We start from the raw sequence: 14,218 nt of genomic DNA, 5'->3' as shown, positions 1-14,218 counted from the left end.
ATAAGGAGACCACTGGGATAAGGAGACCACTGGGATAAGGAGACCACTGGGATAAGGAGACCACTGGGATAAGGCGACCACTGGGATAAGGTGACCACTGGGATAAGGCGACCACTGGGATAAGGTGACCACTGGGATAAGGCGACCACTGGGATAAGGTGACCACTGGGATAAGGAGACCACAGGGATAAGGAGACCACTGGGATAAGGAGACCACTGGGATAAGGAGACCACTGGGATAAGGAGACCACTGGGATAAGGAGACCACTGGGATAAGGGGACCACTGGGATAAGGCGACCACTGGGATAAGTTGACCACTGGGATAAGGAGACCACTGGGATAAGGAGACCACTGGGATAAGGAGACCACTGGGATAAGGAGACCACTGGGATAAGGAGACCACTGGGATAAGGAGACCACTGGGATAAGGAGACCACTGGGATAAGGAGACCACTGGGATAAGGAGACCACTGGGATAAGGAGACCACTGGGATAAGGAGACCACTGGGATAAGGTGACCACTGGGATAAGGCGACCACTGGGATAAGGAGACCACTGGGATAAGGCGACCACTGGGATAAGGAGACCACTGGGATAAGGCGACCACTGGGATAAGGCGACCACTGGGATAAGGCGACCACTGGGATAAGGCGACCACTGGGATAAGGCGACCACTGGGATAAGGCGACCACCTGTCCTAAAAGACCACTGAAACCAGGACCAAGGGATGCTATTTCCAGTCAAAAGAACCTGGATGAGGAGACCACCTGGTAACAGAGACCAGGTTTGGAAGGTCCCTTGAGCGGTCGTCTTAGACAGGTTTTACTGTACTCAGGAATTCGTTTTACCTTTCACCAATAAAGACGTCAAGTTCGTAACACGTCTGGAGCGACCGTACGGGAAGTTATGGGATAGAACATACTCTTGATTCAGTGGTAGTTGGTAATGCTGCATACACTTACCGTATCGCATGCGTGCAAGTCACATCTGGAGAACGTGAGCTGCTCTACGACCTTCAGGTGACCTCGTCTGGTGGCAACGTGTAGTGGTGTGTCACCATGCTATAGTCATAATTGTATACACATGCATGTGTAAACAAACATGTACACACATGTACACACATGTACACACACGCACACACACACACACACACACACACACACACACACACACACACACACACACACACACACACACACACACACACACACACACACATGCACACACGCATTATGTTAGGTATAGAAACTTATCTGGATACTGTTGTGGGTTAAATTGCTCCCAGTACATCCGCAAGTCGTCCCTCCGTCCCCTGTATATTGTCTTACATACACGTTGTTCTATGCTTGGTTTCCAGTACGGCTGTGTTCGTCGTGTTGGGTACGAAAAGGAGTCATGGACTACATTGTGGAACAGAGAGAGAGAGAGAGAGAGAGAGAGAGAGAGAGAGAGAGAGAGAGAGAGAGAGAGAGAGAGATCGAGTGAGGGCGGCAAGATAAAGGGCCTGGGTAGCTATGGCAAATATGGGCGTGCAAGTAGCTACCCAGGCCAACGGAACAAAAGGTGACAAAAGGAGACAAAAGATGAGTACGAGGGTGCATGCAGGCCAGCTTGGAAAAGGTTGTAGAACGAACGGGAGGAGGTACCTAACAGTTGTGAAAAGTATCAAAGTGCGCAATGGGCACTGTAGCATGATGCCTAGCATATTCTCCGTCACTACCTTGTTACGTGTGAGGACGCTAGCGTTGACTTGGTGTAGCAGCGATACCATCTCCGTGTGACCATTCATGGCGGCGTAGTGCAATGGTGTGTTGCCAAACTGTGCATATGAACATACACACGTGCACGTATGCACACACACACACACACACACACACACACACACACACACACACACACACACACACACACACACACACACACACACACACACACACACACACACACACACACACACACACATACATACACACATACACACACCAACATACACAGCAGCATCCACGTATACTTATGTCAGGTTACACAAAGGAACACAGGGGATGTCACGATCAAACTCTGATTTACAGGAACGAGCAATCAGGCTGCCAAATCCACTAGAACGACATCATCGCGTCAAGTATCACGCCATGAAGCATGATCACTATGTAAGTCGACAAATTGTCGGCCCCTTCAAATTTCGGCCTCCCAGGGCTAAAACCCATTTCGGCCGCATCAAATGTTCGGCCTGTACTGCTGCCACCCATACACACGCTCACACTGAACATCATTCACCCCAGTGTCTGGAGATATGTGGATTTTGTAGAAAAAAAAAGAAAAAAAAACTGAACCTTGCAAAACAAAATTTCGGCCGCAACAAATTTTTCGGCCAAGCATGACCAGGCCGACAATAGATATGGCCGAATATGTGTTGATTTATAGTAATACTCAGCTGTGAGCATGATCATATCAGATCAGTAAATTCGATGTTGGACTAAAATAGTAGTGCGTCATAATTATAGCAAACCCATGTGGATCCTGCATCGGCTTACCGTGTCCTGTGCATCCAGCATGCCGCCGCCATTGATCAACGGCAACAGCACTGCAGTACGGCCATGCAGAGCAGCACAGTGCATGCCACTGCGTCCGTTCTACAGTGAAAGGCACGTAAATCAAAGACGCACGGAGAAATCTTAACATGAATACGACTGTAGCGACGCACAACACAATTTGTGCACGTGAAAGTACTGGTAGTGATTTGTTTGTGCAGCTGAGCCCCTGTTCGTGGAAGGGACGTGTTTACAAGCGGAAGGAAAACGCAGCAGTGGAGTTAGAGAGTTCGTAGGAAGCGTTTTAAACATTTGGCACACAGTACTCAATCTACAGGCAGCTAGTTGTTTCCAACTTGTTCGGTTTCATCAACGGAGCTTAGAGTAACCGGCTGAATTGATCGCAATGAATTCTAATGAACAACAAAGCATTTCTAAACCGACTCAATTGTTGAATGTTAAACGGTCTCAGCTGCGATGACAGCTTTACCAAAGCCCGGTGGTTACGGCATCGCTGGCCTCAAGCCAAGGTCCCTGGTTCGAGTCCTGGTGGCCACAGCCAATTTTCCCTTCAGACTTTTCACATTCCCTCAACCAGTGCACAATTCTAAATTGGAAGAATTCCAATCTGACAAATTCCAGTTCTTGGATTATTCGCTCAATTAATGGAGGCGGCAGATACTAACGGTGTCCAACGCATTAGCATCGGCATTGCGGAGCAGGAGAAGCTCCACGGCAGGAAGACGTCCGTACGATGCCGCATAGTACAATGGCGTGCCTCCGACCTACAACGACAGAAGGACACGGAGAGAAAGGGCAAGAGGTGACAAGAGACGAGAATTGCTCCGAAGATATACCTTACCAATGCCACAAAGCCCTCACCCAACACTCCGCCCCGTTGCATGGCTGGTATAACGCAAGGTAACCATTTTTAGAGAGTGGGTGTTTTACGGTTCCAAAGGTTCAAATCCTATCCTGGGTGACTCACAAAATATCCATAGAACACACACACACACACACACACACACACACTCGCAACAGCGTCAGCAGTAAATGCCAAAGTCTGATGAATACTCAGATGCGTGGGTGCGCACAATGCTCTGCACACGTGTGTATTGACCACTCTATTCTACCTGCCTCGACCGGCCCGGTTTCCACACAGAGATAGGAGTGTCCAAGCACTCAAAAAGCCTTCTCCAATCTGGTCCTTAAAGAGCATAATGGCTTACCTCCGTTGTTGAATTCGCGTCTGCACCGCCAGCAAGCAATGTCTCGATGGCCTTGACACTGGGCGACATGGCGGCAAGGTGGAGTGGCATGTACCGACCCTGGACACATGCACACACATGCACATACACACACACACACACACACACACACACATACATACATACACACGCATGCACACACACACACACACACACATACACACACACACACACACACACACACACACACACACACACACACACACACACATACAAACACACAAACACACACACACACAAACAAACACAAACACATTGAAAACACAGCCTGGAATGATGGTCATGTACTGTGAGAAGCCAATGCAGAACAAGAAAACAAGAGAGCTGGCTCTGGCCATGCACACCAGTTTTCACTTGTACATGCTCAAATGCATAATTATTGTAAACACAGTCCATGTGTGCGCATATACACACACATGCACCCGCACCGCACGCACCGCACACATGCACACACAAATTGCTAGAGTGCAGGTCAAGGAGAGTGAATTGAATGACCGTACTGCTAGGCACGTAACAAAACTTGAACATACCTTGCAGACAGCAGTGATATCCGCACCCTTGACCAGTAAATCCTTGACAGCCGATGAGTGGCCATTCTGTGCAGCTAGATGGAGTGGGGTCTTGAAAACCTGCCACATGGAAGAGGCATTGGGAGAGAGGGAGAGGAGAAGAGGAGGGGAGGGAGGAAGGGAGGGAGGAAGGGAGGGGAGGGAGAAAGGGAGGGAGGGAGGAATGGAGGGAGAGAAGGAGGGAGGGAGGGAGGGAGGGAGGGAGAGAGAGAGAGAGAGAGAGAGAGAGAGAGAGAGAGAGAGAGAGAGAGAGAGAGAGAGAGAGAGAGAGAGAGAGAGAGAGAGAGAGAGAGAGAGAGAGAGAGAGAGAGAGATAGAGAGAGAGAGAGAGAGAGAGAGAGAGAGAGAGAGAGAGAGAGAGAGAGAGAGAGAGAGAGAGAGAGAGAGAGAGAGAGAGAGAGAGGGGGGGGGGGGGGGGGGGGGGAGAGTGACAGAGGGAGGGAGGGAGATCCCAGAAAGAAGAAAACGAATAATTCAGTTTCATGAGATGCTTCTTCTCCTTCATTCAAACAAGCAATGGGTACCATCGTCCAAAGCAATCCTTACATGATGTCATGATGTCATATTCGGGTATGCCTTTTTCCAAACATCATCGACCTTGCACCATAGCCCATTCTATAGATTTTGGGACTAAACAATGCCAGAAGAAACGAATATCACCTGTGCATAAAAATGGCTGCACCCCACCCCCCGCCCGCAAATTGAGGTACGACGGCAAAAGACTAGGCTAGGTGAAAAGAAACTTAAGGTACAGAGAAGTAGTTTCCTATTTGCGGATGTGCGTCCGCGTTTGCGAGGCTATTGAAATTTTCGGTATTACAGACATGCACCGCTAGTAATGAAAATAAAAGTACACCGAAAATTTGTAAAATGACGGTAAACCTGTCCCAAGTCACTTTCTGGCGTACCTCCGTGCGCGCCTCCACAGCTGCTCCATGGCCGATTAGTGTCGACACCGCCGGAGTGTTACCACAGAATGCGGCTACATGCAGAGGTGTGAGTCCATCCTGCAACATTATAGCAACAAAACAATAAATAAAAAATCATGCAGAGATGTGAGTCCATCCTGTAACAGTTTAGCAACAACACAATAAATAAACATGCAGAGATGTGAGGCCATCCTGTAACAGTTTAGCAACAACACAATAAATTTAAAAAACACATGCACAGACGTGAGTCCATCCTGTAACAGTTTAGCAACAATACAACTCAATCTGCGGACAGAACTGTTTCGTCCTTTGTGGACTCATCAGCGCAGCACAGAGGAAATGAGGCCGAACCCGATTGCAATGAAAAATAAAAATTTCCAAAGCCAGATCTAAACCAGGCCCGAACGTAGCAACAAAACAATGAATAAACTAATTGCCTGACGATCGTAGTAATACAGGAAACTCAGAGTTTCGACACAGCTTCCAATCTCTCTTGCAATAAATAAAATACATACCGTAATTCCGCGCATATAAGCCCACGGGCCTATATACGGATATAAGCCCACCTCCGTTATTAAGCCCATGGGCTAATAAACAGACACGAATGCAACTCGCGTGTCAAGTAGAATTTTTCACAATATGGACTCTTCCTACCATGGTACAGCAGTTCAGTGCAGTTTACTAGTAGAGTATGGTAGACCCACTATGAGCACGGACTTGTACTTTTTCGTGAACCTTTAAAATTCGAATATTGGCCCATGGGCTAAAAAACGAACATGTTTTACTGGATATTTTATCCCCAAACTGCATTATTTCAGATATAAGCTCATGGGCTAATATGCGCGGAATTACGGTACTCGTTTGTATCAGCGCCCAGCTACACTCAATCCTTTTTACGTTCTGGCATCCCTCACCTTTCTTATGCACAGTGCACCCCTCCTTCCCACCCCCACCCCACCTCATTAGGTTATCTGCGCTGGGTGCTAAGAGGACAAATGACTTCCCTGGAAAGGGGTAGACACTTCGCTCAATCAAAGAGACATGGTGACAGGTCCTAAGAGTTGATACGCCGTATTTCCCCGAATATAAGTCGCTCTTTTTTACTCTAAACTTGAAGAGCGAAGAAGGGGGTGCGACTTACAATCGAATGTGACTTCTTACCTATGTGAATGCAGTGAGATAATTGTGAAAATGGGCTGCGGCTTAAAAATCAAGTGTGACTTTTAATCTGGGAAATACGGTACCCGCATCAAACAGTTATCAACAGCAGGGCGCGAGCCATGCACGTCACAACAACGAAAAACAGCTTACGTTGTTACGCTCATTAATGCTGACTTTCCTCTGCAGCATGGCTTGCAACACGCCAAGGCTGTCCTGTCTCTCGACGGCACAGTGCAGCGGTACGTTACCAGCCTACACCACGCACACACACACAATCAGTATAAGTCAGAAAGGCAGAACAAAATCACTATGATTCCAGAGACAGACAAGTACAGTGCAGTGGCGGATCTGGGGGGGGGGGGGGTCAGGGTTCCGTGGAACCCCCTATTCTTTTTGCAAATGTACTACGGGAAACCATATGCATGTACATGTACTGTGCATGCATCAGCTATTCAGTTTTGGCTAAACTGTCCCTGTAGAGATCTCTGGATCCTCCCCTGCCATGCTACTCAATGAAATCCGATCGCAGGAGTCAAGTACACGCTGGGCACCATGCAGCCCTTGCCTTGCCAGCACTGAGCTGTGCAGCCCTTGCCTTGCCAGCACTGAGCTGTGCAGCTCTAGCCTTGCAAGCAGGGCGCTGTGCAGCCCTTGCCTTGCAAAGCACTGAGCTGTGCAGCTCTAGCCTTGCCAGCACTGAGCTGTGCAGCTCTAGCCTTGCAAGCAGGGCGCTGTGCAGCCCTTGCCTTGCAAAGCACTGAGCTGTGCAGCCCTAGACCTGCAAGGCACTGAGCTGTGCAGCCCTAGACCTGCAAGCACTGAGCTGTTCAGCCCTAGACCTGCGAAGCACTGAGCTGCGAAATGGCACCGGCTGAAAACTTTACTCACGTGTGATCAGATTTCACTGAGCATGAATGTATGTGGAGGAGGAAAAAAGAGCTGCAGCCGAAAAACAAATGTTCGTCATGTGCTGAAGGTATGACGAAAAACACTATTGTGGACATCTGTTGAGGCTAAGGTCACCTAAGGCGGTGGCTACCGCAATGTCTTTGGACAGATTTTCCTCTCATATGAGAATACGGTCGTCGTGCACTAAACACAAAACACATTGCCTATCATCACCGTTCTCACACTACCACACTACCTGCGAATCTAGCACAATGCAAAGCATCTCAAACGATGACGAACTGCACATGACGAATCTTCCTATTTGGCCACATCCTTACGTCGTCCATTGAGTTTATCTGATTCGGATCCACCGCCATCAAGCCGTGGAACGCTGCCAGCATTCCGTAGCGAGCTATGTAATGCATCACTTGCTTGCCGACCTGTAAAACACGGGAACAAGACAGGGTTCCTGGGAATTCGCATACTCCTGCCCAACTCATCCATTTACACGTCGCTCAGTAAGGGGTCGTCGCAAAAGTTTTCTGTCGCCCTGAAACGAACATCGTTCATTTCGTACTCGGACCCCCTCCCCTCCCTCTGAAACGAACACAGCTTGCTATGCTGGACGACGAAAATCGCATGCATGTACATGTCATATGTACAGTGTCGGTCGACTTGCGATTTTGGCTCGCACCCCTCTCCCCCCCCCCCCCCAAATGAATCATGTTCGTTTCAGGGACGACAAAAACCTTTGGCGACGACCCCTAACAGCATTCATACTATCTTTTTTCCTTGTAATACTGCAAAAAAATGTTTTCTCAGAGCGAGCAATAAGGAAACCCGCGCAAAATGGAATAGATATGTCATAGAGTGCAGTAGAACAGGGAAGGATAGGCGAAATACCATTGTAGTCTACTAGACCTCAAGCACAAAGACCTAATAGGCAAACAAGTCATGTATTGGACTCCGATGGAGAGCCAAGGATATCTACGGTTGGAGTGAGCATCCAAGATGTGCTAGAGCCGTTAGCCAGTTAGTTGTAGAACGTCAGTACGTCGGTCAGTGTCGTGCAATGTTATCGGATGAGCTGCTTGTTTAGTAACTGTTGCTGTTAGTGGACATTACAGCGTAACTTGTAGTTTCTTGGTCCTTTTTCCTTTACTATCAAGTCATATATTTTTATTATTATAGAAGACACAACCTACTCGTAAGAAGAGGGGAGAGAAGTAGCAGGACAACACAACAATGGGAATGGTGGGGGCTCCAAAAAGGAACCTGTGCTGGTCAGGCAAGCCGACAACACTGACCTGTGGTGATACATATACCTACCCTAGGATGGCATCCATTTCAACAAATTATCAAGAGAGACGCATTACTACAAAATCACCATGCTCACATCATCGACTGTGTCCACCGGGAGCCCGGCTGACAGGCACATCTCCAGCTCGTCGTCCTTGCCCCGCCGAGCCGCTTCCAGCAATCTGACGCCCGGATGATTGGCGCTGGCTTCGCTGGTGCGCCGCGCCCCATCCTCTGCGTCCATTGTCCTACGCCACCAGAAATGGCCCGGGCAATGGTACAGTCACTAGAGACAGAAAGATACGCACACGGCAACGTTCCACGTATGAAGTGGTCTTTAAAAATAAAAAAGTTACCTGTCCTATTTACACGTGAACAGTTTTTCTGCATGCACAGCACAGCATTGTCTACATGCAACCTTCATCACTTCTACATGCAACGCACAGTATTTCTACGTGCATCACATCCACGACTCCTATTAGCCATCACATCCATGTCTACCATCACATGCTGGTCTTCAAGGGAAGCTGATTTTATTTGTGGACTATAGTATCTGTGAACACAGTGCTGAAAAGGGGAGTGAACAAGCTATACCATGCTCAACAATTAATCTGTCTGTCTACACAGGGAATTAGTACACTGGACACCTGACGTAGTCTGCCTCCACAGTTTTTTTGTTGCCTGATCTGCACCAACGAATCCTGCACCCAGCGGTGTGGGGAGAATTCGAAGTGAATCTACTAAGCACTGCAATTATTTGAGACGACCTTCCTTTTATAGAGATCTGTCACATCCAAGGTACTGAACAACATAACAGGAAATACGAATACCTGCCGAGCAAGAACAAAGGTCTCTGCGCAATACTATGAAGAGATCTGAATGGAGTGGTGTCTCTTTCGCGGTTTCGGTTCTACACTCATACCGCATTTTTCCGTGTAGTCCGGGACCGGGACCGGTCACTGCCAGCAACTTTGATTTGTCCGTAACACCGAATCACAGACATTCTGAATGGGAAAGGCCATAGATGCGGCATATGGCGTCACTATTTCCATAAAAATTGACAAAAGACTAGTAATATTTCCACCTAAACTCACCCAAAGGGTACCCGGTAGACCGAAGTGCCCGTAACTTCGGGGTGCGGATAACCGATGTATGAGTGTATCAGGAGACACATTTGTGAATACAGTCCAATAGAGCTATCCGGGAGGGGGGGGGGGGGGAGGGGGACATCGACAATCGACACTAGACACTAGTAGACGTGGGTACAATGCAACAATGGACAATAGTGCATCGTTTTCATCCCTTCACACACTCCACACGTCCTATTACTTCTTACTCCGGCCATAATAATATGTTTCACACAGTTATACACCAGTACTCGAAAACGGTCTCTTGGCTACAAATTCTTCCAAAAAGAATAAATATCGAAATTTTCGGGCCAGGCCCATCTTCAGGAATAATATAACTGGGACAAATAGTGCCAAATGTCGCCTGATGATTGGCGAGAGCATGAAACTTTAAGTAGCAGCAAACAAGCCTTGATTGTCCACTTTTTGTGAGTGGCACAAATACAAACAACAATACATGAGACGTACACGCAGGTGTCGAGGTACTGCCCAATGAAGAAACACCTTCACGCCACATCTAGCCAAACATTGAACTGTAGCTGTTCCTGAGGCACAGCTATCACTGATGAACAGCTTAACAAGCTGAGCCAGAATAAGCCGCCTGCACTAGTCTACTCATAACACACAACTCAACACATCTAGCTACACATTAAACTGTAGCTGTCCCTGAGGCACAGCTATCACTGATGAACTGCTTAACAAGTTGAGCCAGAATAAGCCGCCTGCACTAGTCTACTCATAACACACACTCAACTTACAACAAATTACACAACATCACAATGTTTCTGGCGAAAAGATCCCCGTCCCCTTCCTCCACTAGCAATACCCAAGGCTAGGACACAAGGTAACAGCAGATGGTTGTGCTAATGGCAGTGATAGTGCAAGCATACACCTATTACAACCAGGCTCGTAGCTCGCATGGGGTATGGGGACACGTGCCCCCCCCCCCCCCTTAAAAATATCGACCTACACCTAGGTTCAGCATGCACATAATTGACCGTGAATGACATGCACCAGCCATCCTACACACATGCGGCCGTGCACACCTCCTCCCCCCCCCCCCCCCCCCCCCCCCCCCCCCCGTCGCTAAAAGGTGTACCAGCCACGGCCCTGAGAACTGTTTGCCATCTTGTGGCAACCGAGTTTCCTACGGCGTGCAACACTACTATGTACTGTTGTGGACATTGAAATCCGATGGGATGACCGGGGCCGCTGCCGCCGGCCTTACTGATCAGTTTAGCGCGTAGATGCACTGTAGTAGTTCCCATGCACACTGAAAAAATGGATCAGCAGCGCTTGCTGCAGCTGCAAGGCCAACGCCCTGTGGCCGCTTCACTTCTCAACGCCTGCAGAAGAAAATCTGAAACCGTGCCAGTTTGGCGCTGTAGATATCATTCCTTCACCCGAATCATCCATTATCTACGCTGTACACTCAGGAGCTTTACTCTGGTGGAGCAAAAAAGGCTGTCTGGAGGATCTGCAATATCAATATGACAGCGGAATTGGCCTCCCTATACCCATGGTGGTGGTGGTGGGGAAGTGAAATGGGTTGGCCTGCAGCCCAATGGCATTGTGGAGTGGTGGCACGACTGATGCGTGTACAGTGAAACCTGTCTAAGACGACCAGTCAAGGGACCTTCAAAACGTGGTCTCTGATACCAGGTGGTCTCCTTATCCAGGGTCATTTGACTGGAAATAGCTTCCCTTGGTCCTGGTTGCAGTGGTCTTCCAGGACAGGTGGTCGCCTTGACAGGTCTGTATAAAAATAATTCAATAAATTAAACATGCAGGAGCACTACCAGTACCACATAGCCAGTAAAACCTGTCAATGCGACCACTCGGATAAGGCGACCTCCTGTCCTAGAAGACCACTGAAACCAGGACCAAGGGATACCATTTCAAGTCAAATGACCCTGGATAAAGAGACCACCTGGAAAGAGAGACCACGTTTTGAAGGTCCTTTGAGCGGTCGTCTTAGGGACCATCGCAAAAGTTCGCAGAAGCCCCTGAAACGAAGAGCATACGTTTGGGGGGGGAGGGAGTCGGTGCGAAAATCGCAAACCGGGCTTCAATTCAAAAAAGTATTGACGACATAATTATAGGAGCTGTAGGATTAGCATGCCATCACAGCCGGCGTAGATATATCGCTTGAATGTGAAAGCAATATACACCAATCAACGTTCATTGTAATGCTCAAAGGATACAACTGCATAGCTCTAGCTGTTCTCGTTCTTAGATCACCCACTGCAAGGTGATATCATCGTTGCATTTATAAAGTGCTGTACATTGTTACACACTGATACAACAATGCTTGTGTAGTATTATTATAATAATTATTATGTGTGAGCATCGAAGTGAAAAAATGAAGCCCATATTGTGACTGTCGTTTCGTTTGAGGGGGGAGGGAGGGGGGTCAGGCCCGAAACTCACGGTCTTCGTTTCGGGGGCTTCTGCGAACTTTTGCGATGGTCCCTTAGACAGGTTTCACTGTACTAGTACTTAGTACTCAGTATTCATTCGTTGGTGACAGGTAGGGGCCTAGGGGCTGGACGTAGACCGTTCCCCGCGCCACAGCTACAGCAGCTCTCCTCGACGTCACGGTAACGACACGACGATACTTTGTTCACATTCTGCGAATACGAATCCAATTTCTCTTTCATGTCCATGGCAGGCTGCAGGCTTCACTGGCAAGCGTCCACACAGTCTACAGTCACTTCGTGTGCATGCGACCAACAAACAGCTGATTGGGGCTGTGAACCGACTACACAAGGAAGCGCACGACAAATCATGTCAGCTGTTTTCACAATCAACCACGTGTTTCATGCGGAACAAAATTGTTTGGCGAAGGAAGCTCTAGCGCGGGGAACCTGGGACGCTACAATTCTTTTTAGAGACACCAGAGAAATGCAGCGCGTGTGCTAAATCAGAACGCCTTCAATCAAAGCAAATGCATCGTAAACGGGCGGCTTGGAAGTTGGAGTTGGAACGCTCAACAAACAATGACATTTCCCGGGCTCGGGTGTACCAGTTAATGCTCTGAACGATCGCGCTATCAGATGTTCGCTCAACTGACTAAAAGCGCTCAAACATCTATCCACTTGTCACCCACACCAACGCGTTAACGCGCGACAGCGCACCCTTTCTTATCTGATGGCTGGACGAAAAGCAGTGACTAGTGGCCAAGCAAAAGTCGATCAACGATTTCGGGTGTGAGTCGATTATCTGAAGCTGGCTTTCCCCTAGTCAATACAGGACATGCTCAGAAGAACGAGTGACTGACTTCATTAGACATTACTACACCGAGCGGCTAAACGGTCACACCGTGACGAGAGGAAATAGAGACACGAAACTAGAAACACGAAAACGCTGCGCAGCACGAGCGCTTGCGCCACAAGCGCAACACACGAACAAGTCACAAACAGGAAGACCCTGCCTGGCGTATCCGCAGTGAAACACTCTGGTACAAGCACATGACAAAAGACATTCAACATTCCATCTTGATCTTGTGGAGTAGAACTATACTATAAAATATTCCTCCTCGCTGCTGCGTAGCATCCATGAGGATCTCGCTGGCGCGCACATAGTGACATACAGGCACACGACGCGTGATTCGGAGGCATTTCTCGTCTCACCTTCTTTTCTCGATGCAACACTTCACGAGCGGGTGGATGTTCGGTGGCAAAAACCTTGCGCGCGAGCATTCCAAGTAGCTCTGCTGATCCAACAACACTGCCCCGCTGAGTTCGGCTCTGCAAGACAAAGCCACCCCTCAAGGATGCTGTTGTCGATGAACTTACTTCATGAACCAAACTGCGGCAGAACGACCAACACTAGTACTAGCAGTGCCGCTCAAGTCAAAACAGAAGGCAGAACATCACACTCGCAGTCGCAGCAGAACGAAGCGGAAACAATGCAGGTCACAGCGGGGCATGCAGTGTCAGTGTGTGGTGTAGTGAGTCTGTGACGCCTGACGAGTGACGGACGTCGAGCGGGATCTGCACTGCCTAGCTCGGCGCAGGTACATGATGTAGGTCTACAAGCAACAAGGTCCAGGATGTAGGTATTGTAGATCTACCAGTCTTTATCATTATGTCGTAGAATCTACGCAGCTGGGAGGATAACCGATGCTGACTTGCTGTGCTCTACACTCCTACTGTCCTAGTATAGTCCTATCAGTGCAGTCTACAGACAGTACAGCCTACAGCTGAGCATGAGGACACCAGCCCTGTACACAGCCTCACACTCTACCATGCCATGGTCTACGACACAACTCTCTGCTTCAAATCAAACATAACAGAGACGCGCGCGAGTACTGCACTGTGTGAGTCTGTGGCTGCGTGGTGGTGTTACCAGTCGACACAGCGCGTGTAAGTGTGGTCCGGTCAACGCTACAAACACGCCGCGCAGAGACAAAAGCGACAACGATGACTTTACGTGGGACACACAAT

The 14,218-nt window shown here is 48.6% G+C and overlaps 1 protein-coding gene across 1 annotated transcript in view; it reads right to left on the bottom strand.

The window, feature by feature from the left end:
• The window catches only part of LOC135812101 (death-associated protein kinase 1-like), a 35,538-nt gene extending 21,779 nt beyond the window's left edge, over positions 1-13,759 (bottom strand). The window contains exons 1-11 of the mRNA XM_065325429.1: positions 13,403-13,759; positions 8,741-8,929; positions 7,683-7,784; positions 6,607-6,708; positions 5,275-5,373; positions 4,328-4,426; positions 3,759-3,857; positions 3,216-3,314; positions 2,533-2,631; positions 1,722-1,820; positions 964-1,062 (exon numbers count right to left, since the gene is read on the bottom strand). Coding sequence (XP_065181501.1) covers positions 964-1,062; positions 1,722-1,820; positions 2,533-2,631; positions 3,216-3,314; positions 3,759-3,857; positions 4,328-4,426; positions 5,275-5,373; positions 6,607-6,708; positions 7,683-7,784; positions 8,741-8,887 — 1,044 coding nt within the window. The 5' untranslated portion in view covers positions 8,888-8,929; positions 13,403-13,759. The remainder of the gene's footprint in view (positions 1-963; positions 1,063-1,721; positions 1,821-2,532; positions 2,632-3,215; positions 3,315-3,758; positions 3,858-4,327; positions 4,427-5,274; positions 5,374-6,606; positions 6,709-7,682; positions 7,785-8,740; positions 8,930-13,402) is intronic.
• Between the last annotated feature and the right edge of the window lie 459 nt (positions 13,760-14,218).

The sequence above is a fragment of the Sycon ciliatum genome, chromosome 3, assembly GCF_964019385.1.
Source record: "Sycon ciliatum chromosome 3, ocSycCili1.1, whole genome shotgun sequence".
Taxonomy (NCBI): domain Eukaryota; kingdom Metazoa; phylum Porifera; class Calcarea; order Leucosolenida; family Sycettidae; genus Sycon; species Sycon ciliatum.
This window is presented reverse-complemented; position numbering and strand designations above follow the sequence as displayed.